Here is a 21808-nt window from a genome sequence, read left to right as displayed (position 1 = left end):
ATTTACTGTGCACTGTAAAAGGGCTTATGCTTATTGTGCTCAGCATAAATTACACCTAACGTATCGAACAACATATTTCTAAATCTGCATAAATACACACAACTGCATCTCCAGGCGAATTGTGAAAAATTGTGTACAATTTCTTTCGGCTTTTACCTTACATATTAAGCACTGACTGCAGTTTGTAACGTGCCCGCAGTTACAATATCTTTTTCATTAAACGCACTGTTTTGGTTTTGTCAGCGAAGATTTGATATCTCCTTATTTCTGATTGTTGAAATGCTGCATAATCGTTCATTGTCATGTTATCTTATCTGCTCTGCGCTCCGCCGAGGCTCATTGTTGTCTAAAAACCTTAGTAAATGCTTTACATCAGCTGTGTTCTTTGACATGTATATTTTCTGGCGTTTAGGGTTTTTAACAGTAAGGATTTGGGTAATCTAGTTTATCACAGTTTGCAATATGTAAATAAATATATGAGGTTTGCTACGTGTAAATTTGTGACGTAGTTAGGTACATCAGCGCCACCTGCTTTACCTATATAAGTTGCTCACACGGCGCGAAAAATCAGTCTCTTTATGGCTCCCTGATGTCAACTGGCAGACATCCAGGAAACGGCCTACTTGCCAGAGGAGCCCAGTAGCAGCAATGGAGGACTTGGTTCCCAGGTTCAAAACCCGGGAAGCCCCCGGCCAGGTCCCTCCTCAAAAGATGAAGCCCTTAATGACCCAGTTCCCAGGAGCAATCCTAGGGAAGCCCCCGGCTGGGTCCCCCAAGGTTTCTAGTTCCCAGGTTCAATCCCCGGGAAGTCCCCTGGTCGGTTTCCTTTCCCCTCCGTTTTTCCTTTCCTTAAATAAGCATATGTTCGGAAGGTAGGAGAGGGGGGAAAAGGTTTATTTTTAATTTAACCTAGTTTTAATTATTTCAGGAACCGACTCCCAGGTTCAAACCCCGGGAAGTCCCCGGTCGGTTTCTTTCCTTTCTCTTTTTAGCTTTTAAGCATATGCACATGAAAGAGAGAAGGAAGTTTTGGCATTCTATTAACCGGCAAACGTTTCAAGTAAGTCTGGAAACCTAACTGAAATAAACATGTTTAAATTTAATATGAGATTGGCTCATCTAGGTGGCTAACAGAGATAAAAAGGTTTATTTAGGATCTAACCCATTAAAAATTGTTATAGAAAGATGTATATTGTTGTCACCGGGTTAGTGAAGAGCCCGGATATCACTGAAAGGAAGAAAAGCCCTTTTGTATTTATTTTGTTAAATTTCGAGAATTTGTGTTAAATAAGTAATAAACATCTCTTAGCTCTTGTAATTTCCTTTTCTCACTTTGTAACGGGTCACCCTCATCCTGGTCACCTGGTTGGTCCTATACACACACCCCGCAAGCCCTGAGGTATTTTAGAATCTTGTGTTCTCCGGCTGATTAAGCTAGTAATCATGGGTAAACTTTGCAATGCCGCCCACTTTGTGAAAGTGTTAGAGAGATGTAAACGGCTCTGCGCAGCCGGTGAATATCCATAACGTGTGCTAACATAACTGTTTGTTGGTTACCAGTTATTATGGCGTCCATATCAGTTAGTTGGGTTTTGTTGTAGACTGACTTTACTGTTGCAAGTGATATCGTATTGAAATAAATTGAATTTGGGTAAATTCTTTATTGACGTTATTAAACAATATCACAACTTGAAAATGGAAAGTATTGAACAAACAAGTAGCTCACAGCATTTCACTAACCACTCAGAGTGACTCAGTTCTCTACACTGTATCTTTAAGATGCTGGTAAGTCTACGTGTCCAAATTCTACAATTTTAAACCAATGCTCAACAAAAACTGTACAATAATTCACCGAGAACAAACATTTGTCAAGATTGAAGAAGAGAACGTAATTTATAATGCTTGATATTGCACATTAGTAATATACTTGTTAATTCTAGGATTTAAATTAAGGCACACACTGACAGAAAGTAGAAAGTAGTCTGTAAGATTTCTGGATTTGCACTATTTCTCTAGAATCTTGATTCCTATGCTTAAATTTATTTGCAGTCAGCAGGCGAGTAGTTGAGGCATGCGCCATTAGATATGAACTCGAATTCTTTGTCGTCATTCAGTGTGAGGGTTATAGCAGCTGCAACAATGGTGTGGAGATTGCAATAGTTTCTGCTTGGGTTTGACAAAATCCAAGCTCTTGTTTTGGATATTCCCTGCAAGAACAACAAAGAAATATACATATATTAGATTGAAGTGTGACAATTAGTGTTATCAGCTACCAGTAATTTATAGGACAAAAAGGAATTGTATCGGCTTTTCGCCAAAACGGACGACAGAACGGGGGTGGGTAAGCGAAAAGCTCGCCGCAACCTTGCTGAAGACGTCAAGATGTATTTGTAGTGCTTCTAAAGCCTGCACGATCAAAGTTCATACCTAAACTTTTCGTCCACAGTAGAAAATATACAGTTGAGACAGGGGGTGCTCGTTCGGCGGCGCAGATCGTATGCGCAGTTGTCCGTGGATGCATGACGTCACCATCGAAACACTCGGCACGGAAAAGGCTGGTTCCTTATGCAAATATTGAGAAATTTGACAACGAATATCTTCTAAAATATAGTAGCAACGGAAAAGTTACAACTTTTACTGTTAAGATTCATCCTTTCTAATCAATTTATCACAAAGTTGATTCAAATGTGTAAAATGGTTTTCAAGAAATCGTGTTACGAAGGAACCCCTGTTTTGTTCTCTCCAGGCTTCCAATGTAAGGGAGTTTTAACTTAAGCGCGTTGGATTTCTTTTTGCTCTATGTTTTGAAATAAGATTATTTTGTTCTTGTCAACTGAAATCATGCCTAAATGCTATGGAAAGCTGTGAAAACTATTATCAGAAAACTAACGGAAGAAATCTAAAATATCACAGCTTGATTGATATAAAAAAATGCGAGATTGCCCATTTTTGTGAAAAAGGCATTGTGCGAGATCTAAAAGCAGAACTGTATAATATTGTATGTAAATGTAAGGGTGTAATAAACGTGACTGCTTCCCAGGCACGTGTCCAAGGGGAGGGGCTTAGGGGGCTCAGGCCCCCCCCGAAAGTTTTTGGTTTACACTAGATAAAATGAGATTTTTTGTTTCTTTTGGTGTCAAATAAAATAATGTGACGTTAATTTGAGGAGAGAAATAATTATCGAGGCAAGACGGAGAATATTCTATAACCCTGTTATTGGTAAGAGCACGTATCCAAGGTGGGAATCAGGGGGCTCAAGCCCCCTTCAGAAAATTTTCAGTTTACGCTACACTGTAAAAAAAAATACACTTCTTGTACACTTTTGGTACACTTTCTTGCATATAATATGCACAAGATGTGTACTGAAGGTGTTGCAAAAGTGTACTTAAAGTGTTCTAGATGTGTGCGACCCGAAATGACGAAATTTTGTACACTTGTTGCACACTTTGGGGACACATTCAAAGTTGTGTGCACTTCTTCAACGCTTTCTGTACACTTTTGTTTAAAGTAAGTCTGTACACTTCTTGTACACTTTTGTAGCACATGATTTCATTTTGTGTTGTTGGTCATATCGATTGTTATTTTATACTTTTTTGACAAATGAATATCTTATGAACATAAATCAATTTCATTATATAAAGCAGTAACACACTTGAAAGCAAGCAACATTAAACAATAACAAAATATAACTATTTTTTTCCTGGAACACATGGAAATCGCATTGCATCATGAAACTATCAATACTTTTTTGTTTAATGTACCAATTTGATAATTGGATAAATCTCATTAAAATTGAAGAAGGAGCAAGTTGAATGTTCCGAGGAAATTAATAGATTTTCTTAAATCGAACTATTCATATTTAAAGCACACCAAAACAGATCGTTAACTTCGGGGGGCTGGTTGTTCCTACACCGGCCGCTAGATGGTTCTGTCAAAATGTGTACAAGAAACATAAGTTTTTGTACAACAAATAATGATACGTTTGATTGTAATCATAGTGAAAAATTGTGCTTTAACACTCTTCGAAAAATATGTGAACATCTAAGATACAAATTAAAGAAGAAAATATACTGCAATGAATAAAAGTGAATCTCCCATGAGCAACCTTTTTGATTCTGGACTATATAAGTAGAAGGTACGTGTGTCAGAAAAACAAACACGCATCTCACAAAATTTAAGGTTCACAGTTGAAAGTTGTTGCTTTTTCCTCCTTCAATTGTCAAGTTAAATGTGAGTCAACTGTATTTTTATTCTAGAAACTAAGTATGAGTACTTAATTGCGATATATCTCATGTGTGCAAGAAGTGTTCCAAATGTGTAAAGTGTACCAGAAGTGATCAAAAGTAGTTTCTGCAGCACACTTCTTACACACTTTTGGGATACCTTTATATTGGAAGTACTTCTTGCACACTTCCTGTACACTTCTTTTGCTGCACTTTTTGTACACTTCCTGTACACTTTTTAGCACTTCGTGTACACTATTGAAGCACTTCCTGTACACTTCTTGTGCACATTTAATGTGTACAAGAAGTGATCAAAAGTAGTTTCTAGGAAGTGTTCCAAAAGTGTGCATAAAGTGTATTTTTTTTTACAGTGTAGATAAAATTAGGTTTTTGGCTTCTTGAATAATATGGTGATAATTTGAGCGAGATAATTATCTAGGCAAAACGGAGAATGTTCTATAAGCCTGTTATTGTTAATACTGCGTATCCAAGGTACGGATCAGGTGGTTCGAGGCCCCCTCCGCTCCCCAAGGAAATTTTTCAGTTTACACTGATAAAATTAGGTTTTTGACTTCTTGAATAATGTGACGATAATTTAAGGAGAGGAATAATTATTGAGACAAGACGGAGAATGTTCTATAAACCTGTTATTGTTAATAGTGCGTATTCAAGGTGGGCATCAGGTGTCTCGAGCCCCCTCCCCCAAGAAATTTTTCAGTTTACACGAGATAAAATTAGGTTTTTGTCTTCTTCAATAATGTGACGAAAATTTAAGGAGATAAATAATTATCGAGGCAAGACTGAGAATGTTCTACGGACCCTGTTATTGTTTATAGCGCGTATCCAAGGTGGGGATCGTAACTCGTGGACTCCCCCCACCAGGAAAGTTTTCATTTTACACTAGATAAAATTAGGTTTTTGTCATCTTGAATAATGTGACCATAATTTTAGGAGAGAATACTTATCAAGGCAAGACGGAGAATGTTCTATAACCCTGTTGTTGATAATATTGCACGTAAACTTTTCTTACGCTTTCGGTGTTGTCGTAGCGAACTTGAACACTATGTAGAAGAGACTCGTCAGCATTTGGAAGCTGCACAACAAAGGTAGCGCGGCAGGTAGGGCGATTCGGATTCATTGTAATTTTTTAATCTCTGGAAAGCGCGAGAGGGAACGTTCTTGAAAAAAGAGAAGGAGTCGAACTACTGGCAATATTTACGAATCGTTTTATCTGCGAAACGTTCTAGAATATAATGAGGATATTAATACGCGGATTCAATTTCCAGGTTGATCTGTACAACAGAATAGGTGGAGACTTCAGAGGTAAGTGTGACAATTCATACAGTCGATTAGTGATCAGTCAGTGTCCATTGGTTGCTTTATAAGATCTAGTGATTCGAAAATGAAATGGACTAAATACCGTAAAGTAACGAAGTCTACTACTAGTTCCAGTTCGGGCCCAAAGCTAAAGACATTGACGACAGCGGAACTTCGAGTAGTGCTACGAGTAGTTCGGGCCGAAAGACGAAGAGATCGAAGGTCTCTCTCTCTAAAGTGAATATTTCGGCAGTATCGGGCTGGGCATTGGATTGATTTATTAAAAAAGAAATAAGCTGCACAGATCAACTGAAAATCAAAGTTTTGAGTGATGATTTGGTTGTGCCAGGACCAAATTTTTCTGTATGCAGTTCGAGAATTTCATGGCATAAAAAAATACTTTTGTTTAAGGTTACTGGGTTCGACACACACTCAACAGACAATTTTGGACACTTGCGAGTTAGGCATGAATATGAACAATTTGGTGGGTTTCGGCTTTCATAAGAGCTGCAAACATGGGAGGGCAAGACACATTAGTGGTGTTCAGGCTCGAATGAGAGAGAAATATTCGTGAACTGTCTGATTCCAGTTCCCAGCACGCAGTTTAAATCTTGCGTTGTCGAGTGGATTGTGCATTCCGTGCATGTGTAACACCTTCGTAAAAACACTTCTGGTACATAGATGTTTTGATGCCTGATGAGAAGAAATGGCCAAACATACATACTGAGATGGTTCCGGCACACAATATTAATGCATGGAAACAGAGGAGTTGAGTGGTAGAAAATGTCCCGATTTCACGTTCTGATTAAAATGACAGCCGTAAAACAGTGGCGACGATTTAGGAGATAGTTGCTCCTAGTGTTGCCCACGAGACGAGACTTTGGCCTGTCTCGTCTCGTGGAAGTCTCGTGGAAATGCTGTCTCGTCTCGAAAATATTCGTTTGTCTCATGACACATGGTCCATCTCGTCTCGTCTCGAATTTTTAAAAACCTGTCCCGTCTCGTCCCGTGGACAACACTAGTTGCTCACCATTCTTTTGCCTCCGCACTATCACACTATGGCCTCTTAATGCTTGTCTCCTTGTCCACCCCCCCCCCCCCACACACACACATTTTGGAACCCAATTGCCACTACTGACCTTAAACATACAATTGTGATACCCCTTTCAAAAATGGTCTTCAGCCGCCCCCCGCCGCCCCGAAAGGAATTCCTGGATACTGCACTCTCCACGTTCTTCTTCTTCTGTCTTTTCTTTGGCGCCGTCAATAGCTTCAACACGTTGTTTCTTTTATATATATATTTGTCACATATTTGTTTTAATTAGTATTCTGCTCGTTCCGCCACCTGAACGCAGCAGCTAGGGCTCAAAGGGCAGTGTAGTTACACCGGAAGAAGGCTCGGAAATGGCAGGCTTCAGAAGTTAACTCATCCAAATTAAATTAAACAGGTATGTGCTCTCTCTAAATTTAAATCATAGTTCACAAATAATTTGATTAAAAGTTTTAAAAGTATCTGTTTTATTTAATAGCGTATTAATTGGTTCATTCTTCTCCAGCATAGCCATAGGCAGTGACCACACACGCCCCCCAATTCTCGTTAGACAATTTCTCTCTCTCTCTTATCTGCCCCCAGTAAAACGACAAAATAAATAAATGAATGAATGCACTTTTAGCCAAAATATGCATTTTTGTGTCGTATGTAACGGAATAATAAAAATGATTGCCCCGGGAAAATATGATTTACCCCACCATCTTTACTATTGCGCTGTCACTAGCTACAACATATTTTGATTTCTATTGTTCCCACATATTTATTTTAATTTTAGTATTGTGAATCATATTCCACTGTGTTACCTCACGTAGCCACCCCCCCCCCCCCACACACACACACACGTACGACTTCAGTTGTAAGTTTTAGACTAAGCTTGTTAAATATTCACTTATATCTTTGTATTCTTGAGCCATTTAAAAAAAATCATTTCGCCCCTTCTTCTGGACTATTTCATAGGAATGTTTTCCCACTGGAAGCCCCTTTGCAGATCGAGATCCGGGGCTATAGCCTTCCCAAGCCCGCGTCCCCTCCAAATACTCTCTTGGCCTCATGAAATACAAATATATGTATTTCTACGAAATATTAATTTGACTTGGCAGTTTCTCTTTTCGAACAGGAATAAGTTTTAAATTTTAATAGCTTATAAATTTACACTAGCAATTTTGAGTAAAGATTTTGCGTAACCCTAAAAGTACATTTAGAGAATGCAAGGTCAACTCTCGATATTTCAGATATATTAATAATTTTCATCACAACGTCTTATAATAATTATTTGTTACTTCAATAACCTCCTCGCAAATGTTTCTCGCATATTAAAACATAGATGCCAATTTCTGTTTATTTCCTTGTAATGCTGACCTCCGTGGCGAAGTGGTTAGCACAACGCTTTACAATGCCAAGGGCCCCCAGGTTCGAATCCCCGCCCGGGCATGGGTCTACTTTCCTTTCTTCAACTTCATCATACCATCACGCATCCTTACCTTCGCGATTAGCCATATGTGACAGATAAGCGAAGTAAAATAAACTAAGTCTATTAATCAATTATTTTTTAAAACTCTTTAATTCTTCTTTAGCATGACACGTTTTTGTTAAAATTATATTACGATTTGTAAAATGACGAAATTCTAAAGGGGAACACGCAACTTTCTTTGTAGCGCATCGGTCAGAAAGTTTCAGGAATATTGACTTTCAAAATACATTTTTTCACATGTACTTTGCCCCCTTTTAAAATTAGCGCGTTTTCAATTATGTTACTAATCATCAAAAGGATGCCTCAATACCATCTTGGAGGATGATAATTATTATTTTCCCCCTCCTAAAAGTAATAATGTACTTTCGCTCTCTGAATCTCCCATATAAATGCTAGGAGGCGTCTGCTTCAGCCGAGCTCACTGCTTCTCCGGTGACGTCAGGCGTTCGTGCAAGATCGGCAATCTTCGGACGGCTTTACCTAATCTCTATATTCCTTGCAGTTGAGACTGCTTTATTCGTAACACTGTTTTATACCTAAATTAGGCTATAGATCCCGGCAAAATATAATTTAAAAACGTGTTAATTAAACCTTATTTGTACGTAATTCGGTGTTATACGTAGTAATTTTCATAAAACACAGTTGGTTTGTACGTAACCAAGCCACAAAAGTTACAGTTTTCAGTAGCTACTGATCGGCCATGGACAATAGAAGAAGGAAAAGTTACACGCTTGACCAGAAATTAAAATTTATACGGGAAGTGGACGCTAATCCACATGAAACTAAAACTGAAATAGCGGCAGATTTAGGCATCGGTTACATTACTAAAAAAAAACACATGCTATTTTAGACAAGTTTTTAAAGAATTGGATAGTAAAACTGTAGAACTATAGTCTGTACTGTAGCATTTCAGAATCAAAGTGTTCACTAATAAAGTGGTAAATGTAATGTATTCAATAATCAAACTTTTAGATTCGTTAATTTACCACTTTACGATAGAAATAACCTGTATTACGTATATCTTCTTCCTCAAAATAGATACAATTACAGTATTTTAATAATGATATGACATGATATCTAAATCTGATTTGTAAGTAATTGTCAGTTATACGTATTATTTTCTCTTCACCTTGGCGTTTTTTGATTGATTTGCTTTATTTTACTTCGCTTTTTGTGCCACTTTTGGCTAATTTGCAAAGATGGGGATGGGGGATGATATGATATGCCGGGATTCGAACCCAGGATCTCTTCATCTTGGCATACGTATAACTCAGGTTCAACTGTATTAATACACCTAACGGAAAGTATGAATTACTTACCATGACGTTACACTCAGAAATGTTAACGGGGTAAAATTTGAACACCAGATCGTCAACGAAGTGGAATACGGTTGGCGTGATATGCATGGCTTTCACTTCATTGGCCGTCCAGTTCACAAGCTAGAAAGAGTTTAGTAATTGAACAAACATATTGAAGAAATTTCCATTTTGAATTTATACACATATATTTAGTTGTATCAGTAATAAAGATATTTTTATTTGTGTTCAAGACATTCCCAATGAGGTAGTGGTAACGTCGTTGCATTGTAATCAAGTGGTCCAAGGTTCGATACTCGGTGGAGACAAATAATGGTTCGGATCCGACTTTAAACTATATATCCATTCCCGATTAGCCTTTCTGCGCACAAAAAAATCAATTGGTTTGCAATAAATAATACGAAATGCCAACCTTGTCAGTTTTATAGTTAGAATTTTCTGAACATCCCGATAAAGTATGCATAACACTTATTTCATCTACATTTTTTTATATTTTCTCAATAGTTATTCCAACATTCTAAAATATTTTTAATTAGTAAAAAAACCTTAGCTTTTAAATTTCCTACTTAGTGAAATTTAGGTGTGAGTAAGGAAGCCTGGGAAGACTTCAGAAAGATTGATACAGTATGTAACATTGTTATTCGTACACATAGAATTTCCGAGGAAAAATGTCATATCTACTAGTAAATATAATCATTTCCACATGTACCTGGAAATTAATGTTAATGAAGGTTTCACCAACAAATGTCAATAAAAATGTATGTTCAAAGTGTATAAACAGAGTATATAATTTGTGTAAAGAGAAAAACACGCTGTTTCATGTAACATTGTTATTCGTACAGGCAAGAGTTTCAATCTTCCTCGCATACAGCGCCACCGCTATTCGGGCGATTTCGTGCAGTTTGCAACTTCCTATCTATCAGCGTGTTCGAAATGGGCAAGGTGAAGGAACTTAGTTCCGATCTGAAGGATGTTATTATAAATTTGGCCCTTAGAGGTTATTCGTTAAGAAAAATTGAACAGTCAATAAATCACACTCCACAGTTCAATACATAGTAAACAAATTTAGAGAGGAAGGTTCAACACGGAATGTGCCGAGAAAACAAAAAGAGAGACGGTTGAATAAACGTGATGAACGCTTTATTTTAAAAAGAGTGCGAGAAAACCACCGACTAAGTGTTCCTCAGTTATGACCGTTAGTAGAAAATGTTGCTGGCAAGATGATGTCCGATCAAACTGTCCGACGTGGCTTGTAGAAGCATGGATATCATGGCAGAATACCACGAGAGAGACCGTATGTAAATAAGGTGAATCGCAGGAATAGACTTTCATTCGCGAAAGAGCACATCCACAAGGACCAGGAATTTTGGGATAGTGTCATATGGTCAGACGAGTCCAAGATTAATACATATATACGGGTCAGATGGGATAAATAGGGTCTGGAGAAAATCAAATAAAGACAATGATCACATTAACACAGTTCCAACAGTTAAACACGGTGGTGGTCATTAAAGATTTGGGGCTGCATATCGTCCAAATGTGTTGGTACCGTCCAGTTTATTGATGGTATCATGGATGTATATGTCTAATTGGACATATTGAAGAACAATGTAAAGCAGAGTGCCCAAAAAATGGACATGCCGCCTATCTACAGATTTCAACAAGACAATGACAGTAAGCAAAAGGCTCGAGTTAACATGAGTGGAATGTTCCCAAACTTCTACAAACACGAGCTCAAAGTCCAGACTTAAATCCCATTGAGCATTTATGGGCAATTTTGAAGAGGCGAGTCCATAAAGCAGGCGTCAAGTCCAAACAAGAGTTGAAAACTGTTGTGCAAGCCGAGTGGAATAAAATAAGCTCTGAAACATGTCGGAAACTGGTTAATTCTATGAAGAACAGGTGTCAAACAGTAATTAAAGCCAAAGGATACGCATCAAAGTATTAGAACTGTCAGTCAATTTGCTCTGAATATACTTTTTTTCTTTTATATTATTAAGTGTACGAATAGAAAAGTTGTACAAAAATGGCATGTTTCTCTTTCAGTTTAATTTAATTTATTATTGTCATTGGTTATACATAATTTGGGTAAGATTTTATGTTCCTAATGATATTAGTTATTGAATTGTAAAGAAACAGTTTCAAAAGAGTGTATTTCCTTTCAGATATTAAAGCATTTTCTTTGAAAATCCGTGTGTACGAATAAGAATGTTACATACTGTAAATAGTGTTTTATTATGTATTAAAATTAATATTATATATTAATATATATATATATTAAAAATATGAATCTCACCACTGAAAAGTACATATCTCAATCCGGACTCTTATTACAACATTGAAGAAGTTCTCAAGAGTTGTCGAATCAATATTTCTTCATTTTTGATAATGTCTTAACAACATATTTTTTGTTAGGGGAAAGACAACGCCTTTTTATATACAACGCCTGCGTAGACTTGTTTTCATGGAACATCATCGGTGGTAGGTTATGGATCATGACACGATATTGGCATCACATGTTGGGAAAACTTGATCCCTCAACTTTCTTCACACACACACAAGAAACACTACGTTAAAACCGAGTCAGTTTTTCTGCCTATTTAGCACACATTTGCGACTATAATGCTGATATCGTGTTACGATTCATGACCTACCGCTGATGACGTTGCATGTAAACAAAATGTCTGTGCAGGCCTGATATACAAGAAGGTATCGGCCAAAGTCGATAATCGTTGAATACAACTTGGTGTGACGGGTGTGTGTGTGGGGAGGATGATTGTTTTTTCAAGTGGTCGGGGCTAGACTTACCAATAACTAATATTTTCAAGTGTGATTAACTTAACTGCACTTTTTGGTTACAGAAACTTGTAAGAAACAGTTGCAAGTAATAGTTACTTTTCAATAACGATAACTGTAACTCAGTAACTTCTTCAGATAACGAGTAACGATTACTACAAATAACTTTTACTGTTACTTTTCTGTATGTTTCAACTTTAAAACAGAAAAAGAAGTTTAATCTTTACACATACACACACAGTATAACTAAGTTACATTTTTAAAATGAGTAACTGAAATTGAGTTACTTTTTGGGAAAAGTAAATGTAACTTGGTAACTTTTAAAAAATGAATATTTCGAAAACTGCTTAATTATAATGTTAAATACGCATTACAACATTCTACAGCTATTTATAGAATTACTTTGTATCAAATTACCTGGTAAGGGCACATTCCCTCCCCAAAGGTACAATTTGCATCAGCCTCTAGCAGCATCAGTTGCTTCATGATGGCCGTCTGTACCAAGCGGCAGGGTTTAGTGAACTTCCTTTGTGGAAAAAGAGAATTCGAAAATTTAAGTTTTGTCGCTCTATTTTTAAGTGGAAACAGTTTTGCTCTTATAGTACAACATCTGTGTTTAACTAATTTAACTATAATGTCAAAATTATCAGAGTTGTAACTTTAGCACTATTATTATTATTATTCAAGCGCTTACAAATGTAAAAATAACATATCTCGCGGGTAATCCTACAGGGCGAAATTTAACGTATTCAAATGTTAATTAGCGTGGCTAGATTGTTTTGGCATTCTATAATACCAACAGCTGCCGTGGTAAGACACATGTGAATCGCTCACTGCAGAAAGGCAACATGTCCACATTTCACAATTTTTCAGGAGAGGCAAAAACTGCATAAAACTATCCTTATGATATTTCCATCATGACATGTATTTTCCCTTTCTTAATAGAAGTATACGTGATGAAAATACGAATGCAAAATTTGTGTATGACGTAAGGGTACAGAGGGGGAGTTTGTTTTGTGTTTTGGACATGTTCACTTTCTGCAGTAAATTGATTGTTCAAACGAATTTTGGATTTAATTGATTAAATAAAAACACAATGAAATTTATAAACTTACTTTATTGTAAGAAAAAATATTTCTTAAACATTCCTCAATAATATTTGACATTGTGGAACTACAAATTACTCAGTCATCTTTGTCTTCAGCATGTGTTTCCGTTTTGATCGGCCATGATGTTATTGGACTCCAAAACAGCATCTTGTCTTCAAGTATGTAGACCAACGTTTCTGTGATGTCATCCATTTTGTTGTTGTTTATGGGCAGTACAGAGTTATAGGCTTGTCTGGAAGGCAGTTCAAATTGTTCAGCAGACTTCCTCGGCCGAAAAGTGTTCACTATGAAGCCACCAATATTCATGTTACACTTAACACTATGCGGAGTTTGAGATGAGAAGGTCATCTCACGGTATTTTGAAATACTGAAAGTCTTTTTCAGGTGTTTAGGGACATTTTTACCATAAGAGTCATCGCTCAGACAGGTTTTTTGTAAAATTCAGGCCACCAAGAAGTGTAGTCATTTGACCCTGGTGTTTTAGCCGGTACGATTTGCCCTTTCCAATTGACGTGCTCTTTCTCTGAAACTTTTGCTTTTTTAATTACATTCCTTCTGTACATTTCTAAGTTCAAGACTCCCTTCCTTTTCTTAACTCCTTTTCCTTCGTCAGCAGAGGTGCTCATTTTCTGAAATCACAATATGATTCACAATCAACGAAGAGAAAACACTGCAATGAACGTCCACACCGAGGGTTTGAGCTGTACAAAGAACAGAGCGTAGTTCGTAAACTGGCCACCTTAGAGCCACTACGAAATCTCATTTACTGCAGACAGGGAACTAGTCCGGGACAAGTTCCCTTTCTGCAGTAAACGGAAAATTGAAGGCGTTGCCATGCCCATTGTTATCGAGCGGACAGGTGTCATTTCTGCGGTAAACGATCCATTGAGTTATTACAAACCATTATCGTAACGCAAAAGGAAGTGTGTAAATATTGGACTAGTTGCCTTTCTGCAGTGAGCGATTCATGTAAGGAAAGCACTGTAACATGGAGATGTTGACCATGTTCACTTAAGTTTCAATCTATGCCTTTCATTTGACGATTCATATTTGAGGAGCCACTACTACAAATTACGGATATACGAGTACTACCGAGCTCGTTTTGCCTGGTCGAGCTTTATTCGCTCGTGACGTCATGTAGAGCTCTCAATTCCGTACACCATCTAGCGTCGTCCATGCGAACTATTGGGCACTCGAGCGAAAACCTCTTGCTGCAGCATTCTACTGAGTACTGGGTTATTTCTTGGGTTGCTTACAGTTTCAAGAACATCACGTCACGCCTATGCTTTAATTATTAATATTATTATAATTTTCATTCGAATTTTTGTATATTACATTAAAAAATCTCTCCTACTATGCATTGCATCGTGCCTTTATGACGTTAGACATGGGAATAGTGAAAGATATCAAATCTCGTATGAGAAACTACACAACTCAAACTAATTGTATGAAGCAATCCTTACGCATTTCATTCAACGCAACAGTACAGCAGTGTAATCATCCACAACTTTTGAGTACGTCATCGTTAATGACACTTATCGGCCATGATAGAACTAAGAAAACAAGATGCATGTTGATTGCGAACTCTGAGCTTTGCGTCATTTTACCACTTGGATTATAATTTAATTGTATTTCCGTGTTTGTATTGTTAATTGAATATTGATTTCTATTGCGTTCAAATAAAGTGTCGTGCTATAATTAATAATTATTCACTTACAGAAACATTAAAATATGAAGGTTTTTTCTTACCAATATATGTAGCATTCTGCATTGAAGACATTCGGGAATACCAAAACTAAGGTGGTCACTATCATTGAAGTGGCTATTCCCAGAAACACACAATACGGACACCATCTTGATTGTGCCATCCACCCAAATACAGTCGCTGTGGAAAGAAATAATAACAATATAAGGAATAAAAGCAAATATGTATATATACACACACGCACACACATCAGCATTACAGTACTACTTATTCCGAATACAATACCAGTCTACCAGTTACCATGCCCCTTCACATGTATTTATCCTATATGGAGGTCCGATACCAAAAACACTGTGAACCTCCTCCTATATACAATTCCAGTTTTAATTTATAGGGCAAGTTATGTTCGATATTTAGTATATTTTTGAGATGTTGGGTCCATGTCGAAATCTTACCCCTCGATTTCGCAGGGGATTTTTTTTATATATAAAGAGTATGACCTGCTAATTGTGAATAATAAAATTCTGGAGCGCGGAAATAAGTATTTACCACTGTACAGTCGTTTGAAGTTGAGATGTAGCCGTTTGAAGTTGCGAGGTGGTTGCTGTGTTGAAATTTCCCACCGATTCCGAGCTCCGCGCCTGGGGTAATTAACCTACCGCCTCCTACCGCTACCGCGGCCCCGCCTCCGCTCCGGCTACCCGCCTTTCTATGTAGAGTCCCACTTGAAGGGATGTTAGAAACTGGCCGGAGCCACCTGCCCCTAATACTATTTTTCGCACCGACACATTCAGGTACCAAAGAAATAAGGCTGAAATTAAACCTCAAAAGGTAACTTACCTCTTTATCTCAAGTGCAGGCTGAATTGCGGGCCGAAGTTAATTTGAAAGTCCAAAAGAGAAGTCAGTTGTATGTCAAAAGTTTTTGTTGTCCTTTTCCACAGAATACTACCCTCCCCTATCCGTACCATCATAGAAATAAGAAGTTGCAAATTATCCCACCCCACAAGTCATTTCTGGTCCGCAGTTATATATAACGTATTGACACACGCTGAGGATACCGTTCAAACAATATGTTGAATGATATTCCTCATCGCATCTCGTCGCTGTTTCCCATGCCTGTCAAACCATATAAACTCATCCAGACACACCTCCAAAAAATGTCGCAAATTATCCCATTGCACAATCCAATCATAAGAAGAAAAAGAAAATGTTTAGACGTGCGCCTGTGACATGGATCCATATGGAATCCCTGAAAAGCCGTATAGACGCAACTTACGTAAGGAACTTCAATATAAAAAAACGTAAGTTTCGTAGCCGTAGATGTAAAAAAAAAATACCTTCCGCGCTATTTAGAAACACCCTTTGTTACAAGAAACTTATTTATTTGACGAAAACATTTGAAATGTTCGCGAAATCCAGGGTGTAAGATTTCGGCACCGAGCCGAGATGTTTTCTTTATGTTTATTTTTTTGCCACAGTTTGTTTCATTTTGTGATCCTTATGAAGTCGTCAAGCCTCCCCCATAAATTCTGACCTGCGCCCATATTAAAACGTGTGTATGGAAATATTACCAACCCTTATCATAGAATGTATTAAGTTGGTAGCCCAGTCCCTCAAAATAAAATGCCTTGTACGCTTTGCGTGGAATGCATTATCAACACTATCATAATATTATAAAATTTTGCCGCACTATCTTTTCGATCATGTTCCTCTTATATATATATATGTATTTGCTTTTAATTAATGGAATTGTCTGATACTTGGTGGAAAGTTTCAGATTGCTTTGTTTGAATTTTTGAACCTCGCATTACGTGGAACAAAGTGAACGAGATGGTGACGGACAGTTTACCCAGGAATATTCATGCAATCCACTGTACATAAGAGGAAAGAATGCACTGAAATTCTAAGGCAACTAAACGAAACTAGCTTTAGACGTAAGAATTGTAAGAAAAGCAAACCAAATTGACCCAAGGGCATGTCTACATTACCTCTGTGACCATCAGAGACAGCTTTTCTTCAATTGTATTATAACATTTACTACTTGAATATTATACATCTTACATAAATTCAAATTTAGACGAATATATAGAATGGATTCGAATTTTATAGTAATCAACTAGTACATGCTGTGACATAATTAAACAATTCTCTGTGATGGTCAAAAGTGTAACGTGAATAGCTATTTCCTTAACGTGCTCACGAAACTATCAAGTAATCAGAATTTCGACTTTTTTGGAAATATATTCCTACATATTGTGCAGATACACCAAAATTTTAATAATATTGCTGAATCCAAAAGATTACAACATTCTATAAGCGTGGGAAGTCAAGTGAAAATTATGAAGGGAATATTTCCTGGCTATGTGGACGTTTTCGAACGCAAATATACTGGAATTGGGCTGTATAGTTATTCATTTGTATTTATTAGATCGAATGGAACAGAAGTATGTATACATTAGTTTATTCATGTTCAAGTATTACTTGATAAAATCTTAACGTTATTTGTTCAAGATGTAATTAATGGAAAACATTGAAATTTGTCTATTCACTAAATTCATGCATGGTGACAATACCTTTTTTTATTCGCTTCTGAGAGATCACTTTTCTTCGTGGTTTTACCACAGTAATTTTTGGTTCTTCTACAATAAGATTACTCTTTTCTTCCAACTTAAACGACTCCATATTTTGATTTTTACGATAAATAAGTGTTCTCTTAAGTTGCTCCTTTCAAAATTGTTGTAAGTCTTGCACAGGAGATGAAGTCAAGATAAATATTTACAGAATAAGGTTCGACAACTTCTTCTTCTTTTTTTTCTGACCCTATCAACTGTTAGTCGATTTTAGTCATCTTTCTGAGTTTTTTGCAAAATATATTTAGTTCACCACCAAATATATATACTGTTTGTTAGATCGTCAAATTACATCTTCTTGCATATCCATATAGAAGCCATGTAGTGGGAGGAATGGGATCCGTGAGCAGGGCAGTTAGAGATGTAGGGAATGAAACTCCATGGCGACGCAAACCATTATATAATTTATCTCGTTCTCTGTTGAAATTAGGACATTGTAAAAAGAGATGTGTGGAGTCTTGATTAACTTCTCCACATATGCAGGCTTGTTTTGTTGTAATATGTAATCGTGCTAAATGATCATTAGTGCGAACATGACCTGTACGTAGACGTATTGTAAAAATAATAACTTGGAAGATTATATGAGTAGTACCAAGGTATATTTTGCGAATGTTCTGCAAACCATTTATATGCATTACCCGTGGATTGAAATTGTTCCATACGCCACTGTTTCCATTTATCTTGATGAGCCTTTACGTAACTAAACTGAACGTTGATATTTCTTCCATTAGCATACTGGGTTTGTTGGATTATAAGGATGATAAATAAAGAATGTTTACAAATCTGAGGATATGAGGAACTCAGCGCCATTAATACGCTTAAAGCATCTGTTTTATATATTGCGTAACTTTCTGCAGTGAAAATAGAAGTGTCAGGTGGTAAACGGAATTGTTTGTTTATATTTTGATCTGGAATGAAATAAGCACAACCCACACTAGGCGATCATTAGATCCATCACTGTATATGATTAGGAGTGTTCACCATTTCTCTTTATACATACATGATATTAGATCCCTGAAATGGATATTGCATTGAGTATATAAGGGTATGTCTAATTGATAAATTAATGGATATTGGAAGGTGAAAGACTTTGCACGGGTTTCCGGGTCTATGTATTGGCAATATGCAAAATAAAAGAACGTGTGTTTAGGATCTATGACTTTAGCTTCTGTCCATTGTTTTTGTATTTAAAACAATTTATTGAATGGATGCGTATGATTTTCCCAGGTTTTGAGCAGAAATTTTATTGATAATTGGATCCGTCTATGTGTCAAACTAGTTTCTCTGCTTTCCATATATACACTGACATTAGGACAGGACTGCATGAGACCTAAGCAGGTCCTCAAAGCTTTTCTCTGTAGTATGTCTATTTTGTCTAAAAGACTTACTTTTGCACCCCCATAACTAAAGGCTGCATACTCAAAGTTTGATCGAAAACAATTCCTATAAAATAGAAGTAAGATTTTGGGGTGGCCACCCCATTTAATTGTCATACTACGGAGTATATTTATTATTTTACGGCCTTTATTGATTAAATGCATAATGTGTGTATTCCATGTGAATCGCCTGTAAAAATGTATACCTAATTATTTATGTTTCTATTACTGGGATATTAGAAATGTGTGATATATTGTTGGGATAAGTACCCAATCGCTTATTATTAAAACAAATAATAAGGTTCGACAAATCACTGTACAATCAAGTATATTCGTAGCCAAAATGACGTCACTCTCAAGTTGTCATTTATGAAATTTGCTTGCATGTGGAGTATTGTATGCGGGTTTTTTTTTTTTATGAATAGATTCACTGGTTTACTTATTTTAAGAATCTTGTATGTGAAAGTGATCATCACCAGCATTAAAAAATTTACAACTTGCCTGATTATTCCATCTTTTAGCAAACGTTCAGGAGATGTCATTCATTAAGTTCAAACTGATATCCATAGATGGCACTACAAGACTCTGATACAGCGCGACATCTCGTAGCGATAGTCGGAACTCTTTGGAGACAGCGAGTGCTTGCTGTCAGATGCAGATGATAGTGGGCCCGGAAGAGGATATGGAGGAGAGGTGGAGGGGGGGGGGGCAGAATAGGTGTGCGCATCCCAAGAAACCACAAAGTATAATACCTTTATACATATGATAGTGCTCTACAAAATTCAAAGTTATCACCTATGATAAGCAGTGTATTTTTTTTTTTGTAGGTGCTGGATTTCGAGTTTTTAAGTTCAATTTATGCACAGATAACACTAATCCGGATTTGATCTACAGTTTAAAGTGCGATCCGAACCACTATGTGATTCTACTGGTTAGAGAACCAGGAATTAGGAGGCACGTACTTGAGCTCACTGTACTGTGATTTTGAATCATTCTCCTCATATTTATCGAGTTCGTATTATATGATCACTTGTATTTTAATTAATTTCTGTCCCTATTCTACCTACCCCTATAGGTTATTTGCTATAGAGTGGATGAATAAGTTTATAGAATTATCAGAAGTATACTTACATTACTTGCAGTGGGTTCCATAACCAGTTGGTAAGGTGCCAAAACTGAGGGGGCAAAGACAGTATATTTCCATTTGTAGATAAGGTTTAGCATAGTGCAGGGGAAAGAGTGGCGAAAAAAGGGGGATATGCCCCCTCGCCCCCTCCTAATCGCCGCCACTGATTATACTTGAGATTCAAACCATATAATGTTACCCAACGCCATGCCATCCTGCGGTCGCCGATGGAACTACGAGGACAAGGCTGTCATCGTAAGGAACATAACTGCATTTGAACGGATGTTGTTCCTCTGATACTGTTGGGTACTCTATGTTACGTTACACAAGAAGGGGATTTTTATGTGCACAAGGCACACAGTGTGAAATGAAAGGACACAAAGCAACTCGGAAAGTGACGAAATAGGAAAATCTACTTTCCACAATGGGTTTACAATACGACTGTAGTTCAAATAGTAAGTCGCCTGATTTTTACTCAGAGCCCAGGTTCGATATCCATGGAGTTGTCCACGATTCTATTAGACCAAATGTCTCTAGGACTTCTAGATCGTTAACCTCCATTGTGTACAGAGGCGTCTCGTGAACGCATTCGGTGCATGCTGCGCATGCGTCAATTGTGGGAAAAAGGACAGCTTGCTCTCGACGACACCCATGAGCATTTCTACATTCTAATTTCTTCATGTAGGAGAAGTATTTATTTTACACGAGAGCGCTGAACTAAGCTTATATTACATTTCTTGGATCTGAAGTGAAAGAAAGTAATAATTCTTTTCCCACAATTGACGCATGCGTCACTTCAGATCCAAGAAATGTAATATAAGCTTAGTTCAGAGCTCTCGTGTAAAATAAATACTTCTCCTATATGAAGAAATTAGAATGTAGAAATGCTCATTAATGTCGTCGCAGAGCAAGCTGTCCTTTTCCCCACAATTGACGCATGCGCAGCATGCACCGCACGTGTTCACGAGACGTCTCTGATTGTGTAGCTTAGTCGATTTTGTGCCGAGGGTATAAGGGTGGTCGGTTGCAACTGATCATATAATATTTATTTTCCCCAATAGTTCGAGAATGACTGGGACAGTATATTCCTTTCTAGCATGAATGTTGTGTATGCGGAGATTCATTTCCGAACAGAAGTTGGTTGCGTCCTAGATTAACAGTACGCTACGAACCCGCTCCATTGCATGGCTTGGAATTATCATTACATTAACTTTCGTCTAATGTATGGCCGAAGAAAATAACTAGGTTTATTGAAACTTGTTGGCATTTGTTGATATGTAACTCTGAATTAAAAGCCGTGGTAGCTCAGTCGTTTTGGCGTATGACTGCCATGCGAGAGACGCGGGTTCGATTCCCGGCGGAAAGAACCGGGATTTTCTCCACCTGTTCAAGTGGCGCTCACCTAGCGTCGTACAAAGTAGGTAACTGGAAGAAACTCTGGGGGGGGGGGGGATCCGATCACATCAACCCCACCTTCGGCCGTGCTCAAGAAAGTGAGGAGCCCTAACTCCACACTACCTACAAAACTTCATGGTGTGGTGCAAAGCACAGAGAGGGCCTCCCCGATGGCGCAGTGGTTGTTTCGTCGCCTTTGTAATCAAAGGGTCCGGGGTTCGAGACCCGATGCCGTATTTACAAACCCTATAGTGCTGTAGAACCTTCAATCATATTTGGCTCCTGTTTGAC

General features: G+C 37.5%; 1 protein-coding gene across 1 annotated transcript; it reads right to left on the bottom strand.

The window, feature by feature from the left end:
* Window positions 1–1656: 1656 nt before the first annotated feature.
* LOC145981362 (uncharacterized) lies at window positions 1657–17944 on the bottom strand. Its single transcript, XM_083114597.1, has 5 exons — window positions 17564–17944; window positions 15033–15168; window positions 12592–12700; window positions 9382–9501; window positions 1657–2207 (listed from the first exon to the last, which is right to left on the bottom strand). The coding sequence occupies exons 1-5, from the start codon at window positions 17670–17672 to the stop codon at window positions 2040–2042; spliced, it is 642 nt and encodes a 213-aa protein (XP_082970723.1). The 5' UTR covers window positions 17673–17944; the 3' UTR covers window positions 1657–2039.
* Between the last annotated feature and the right edge of the window lie 3864 nt (window positions 17945–21808).

The sequence above is a fragment of the Lepisma saccharinum genome, chromosome 29 (genome assembly GCF_977018435.1).
Source record: "Lepisma saccharinum chromosome 29, izLepSacc3.1, whole genome shotgun sequence".
Taxonomy (NCBI): Eukaryota; Metazoa; Arthropoda; class Insecta; order Zygentoma; family Lepismatidae; genus Lepisma; species Lepisma saccharinum.
This window is presented reverse-complemented; position numbering and strand designations above follow the sequence as displayed.

What these genes read in the sequence shown, in the direction of transcription:
- LOC145981362 (XM_083114597.1), bottom strand. Translation starts at nt 17,672, where the DNA reads ATGGAGTCGTTTAAGTTGGAAGAAAAGAGTAATCTTATTGTAGAAGAA. An exon ending in TCAGAAGCGAATAAAAAAAG is followed by an intron (nt 15,169 to 17,563) that starts GTATTGTCACCA and finishes TTCTTTCCACAG; the next exon opens with CGACTGTATTTGGGTGGATG. An exon ending in AGGGAATGTGCCCTTACCAG is followed by an intron (nt 9,502 to 12,591) that starts GTAATTTGATAC and finishes AACTCTTTCTAG; the next exon opens with CTTGTGAACTGGACGGCCAA.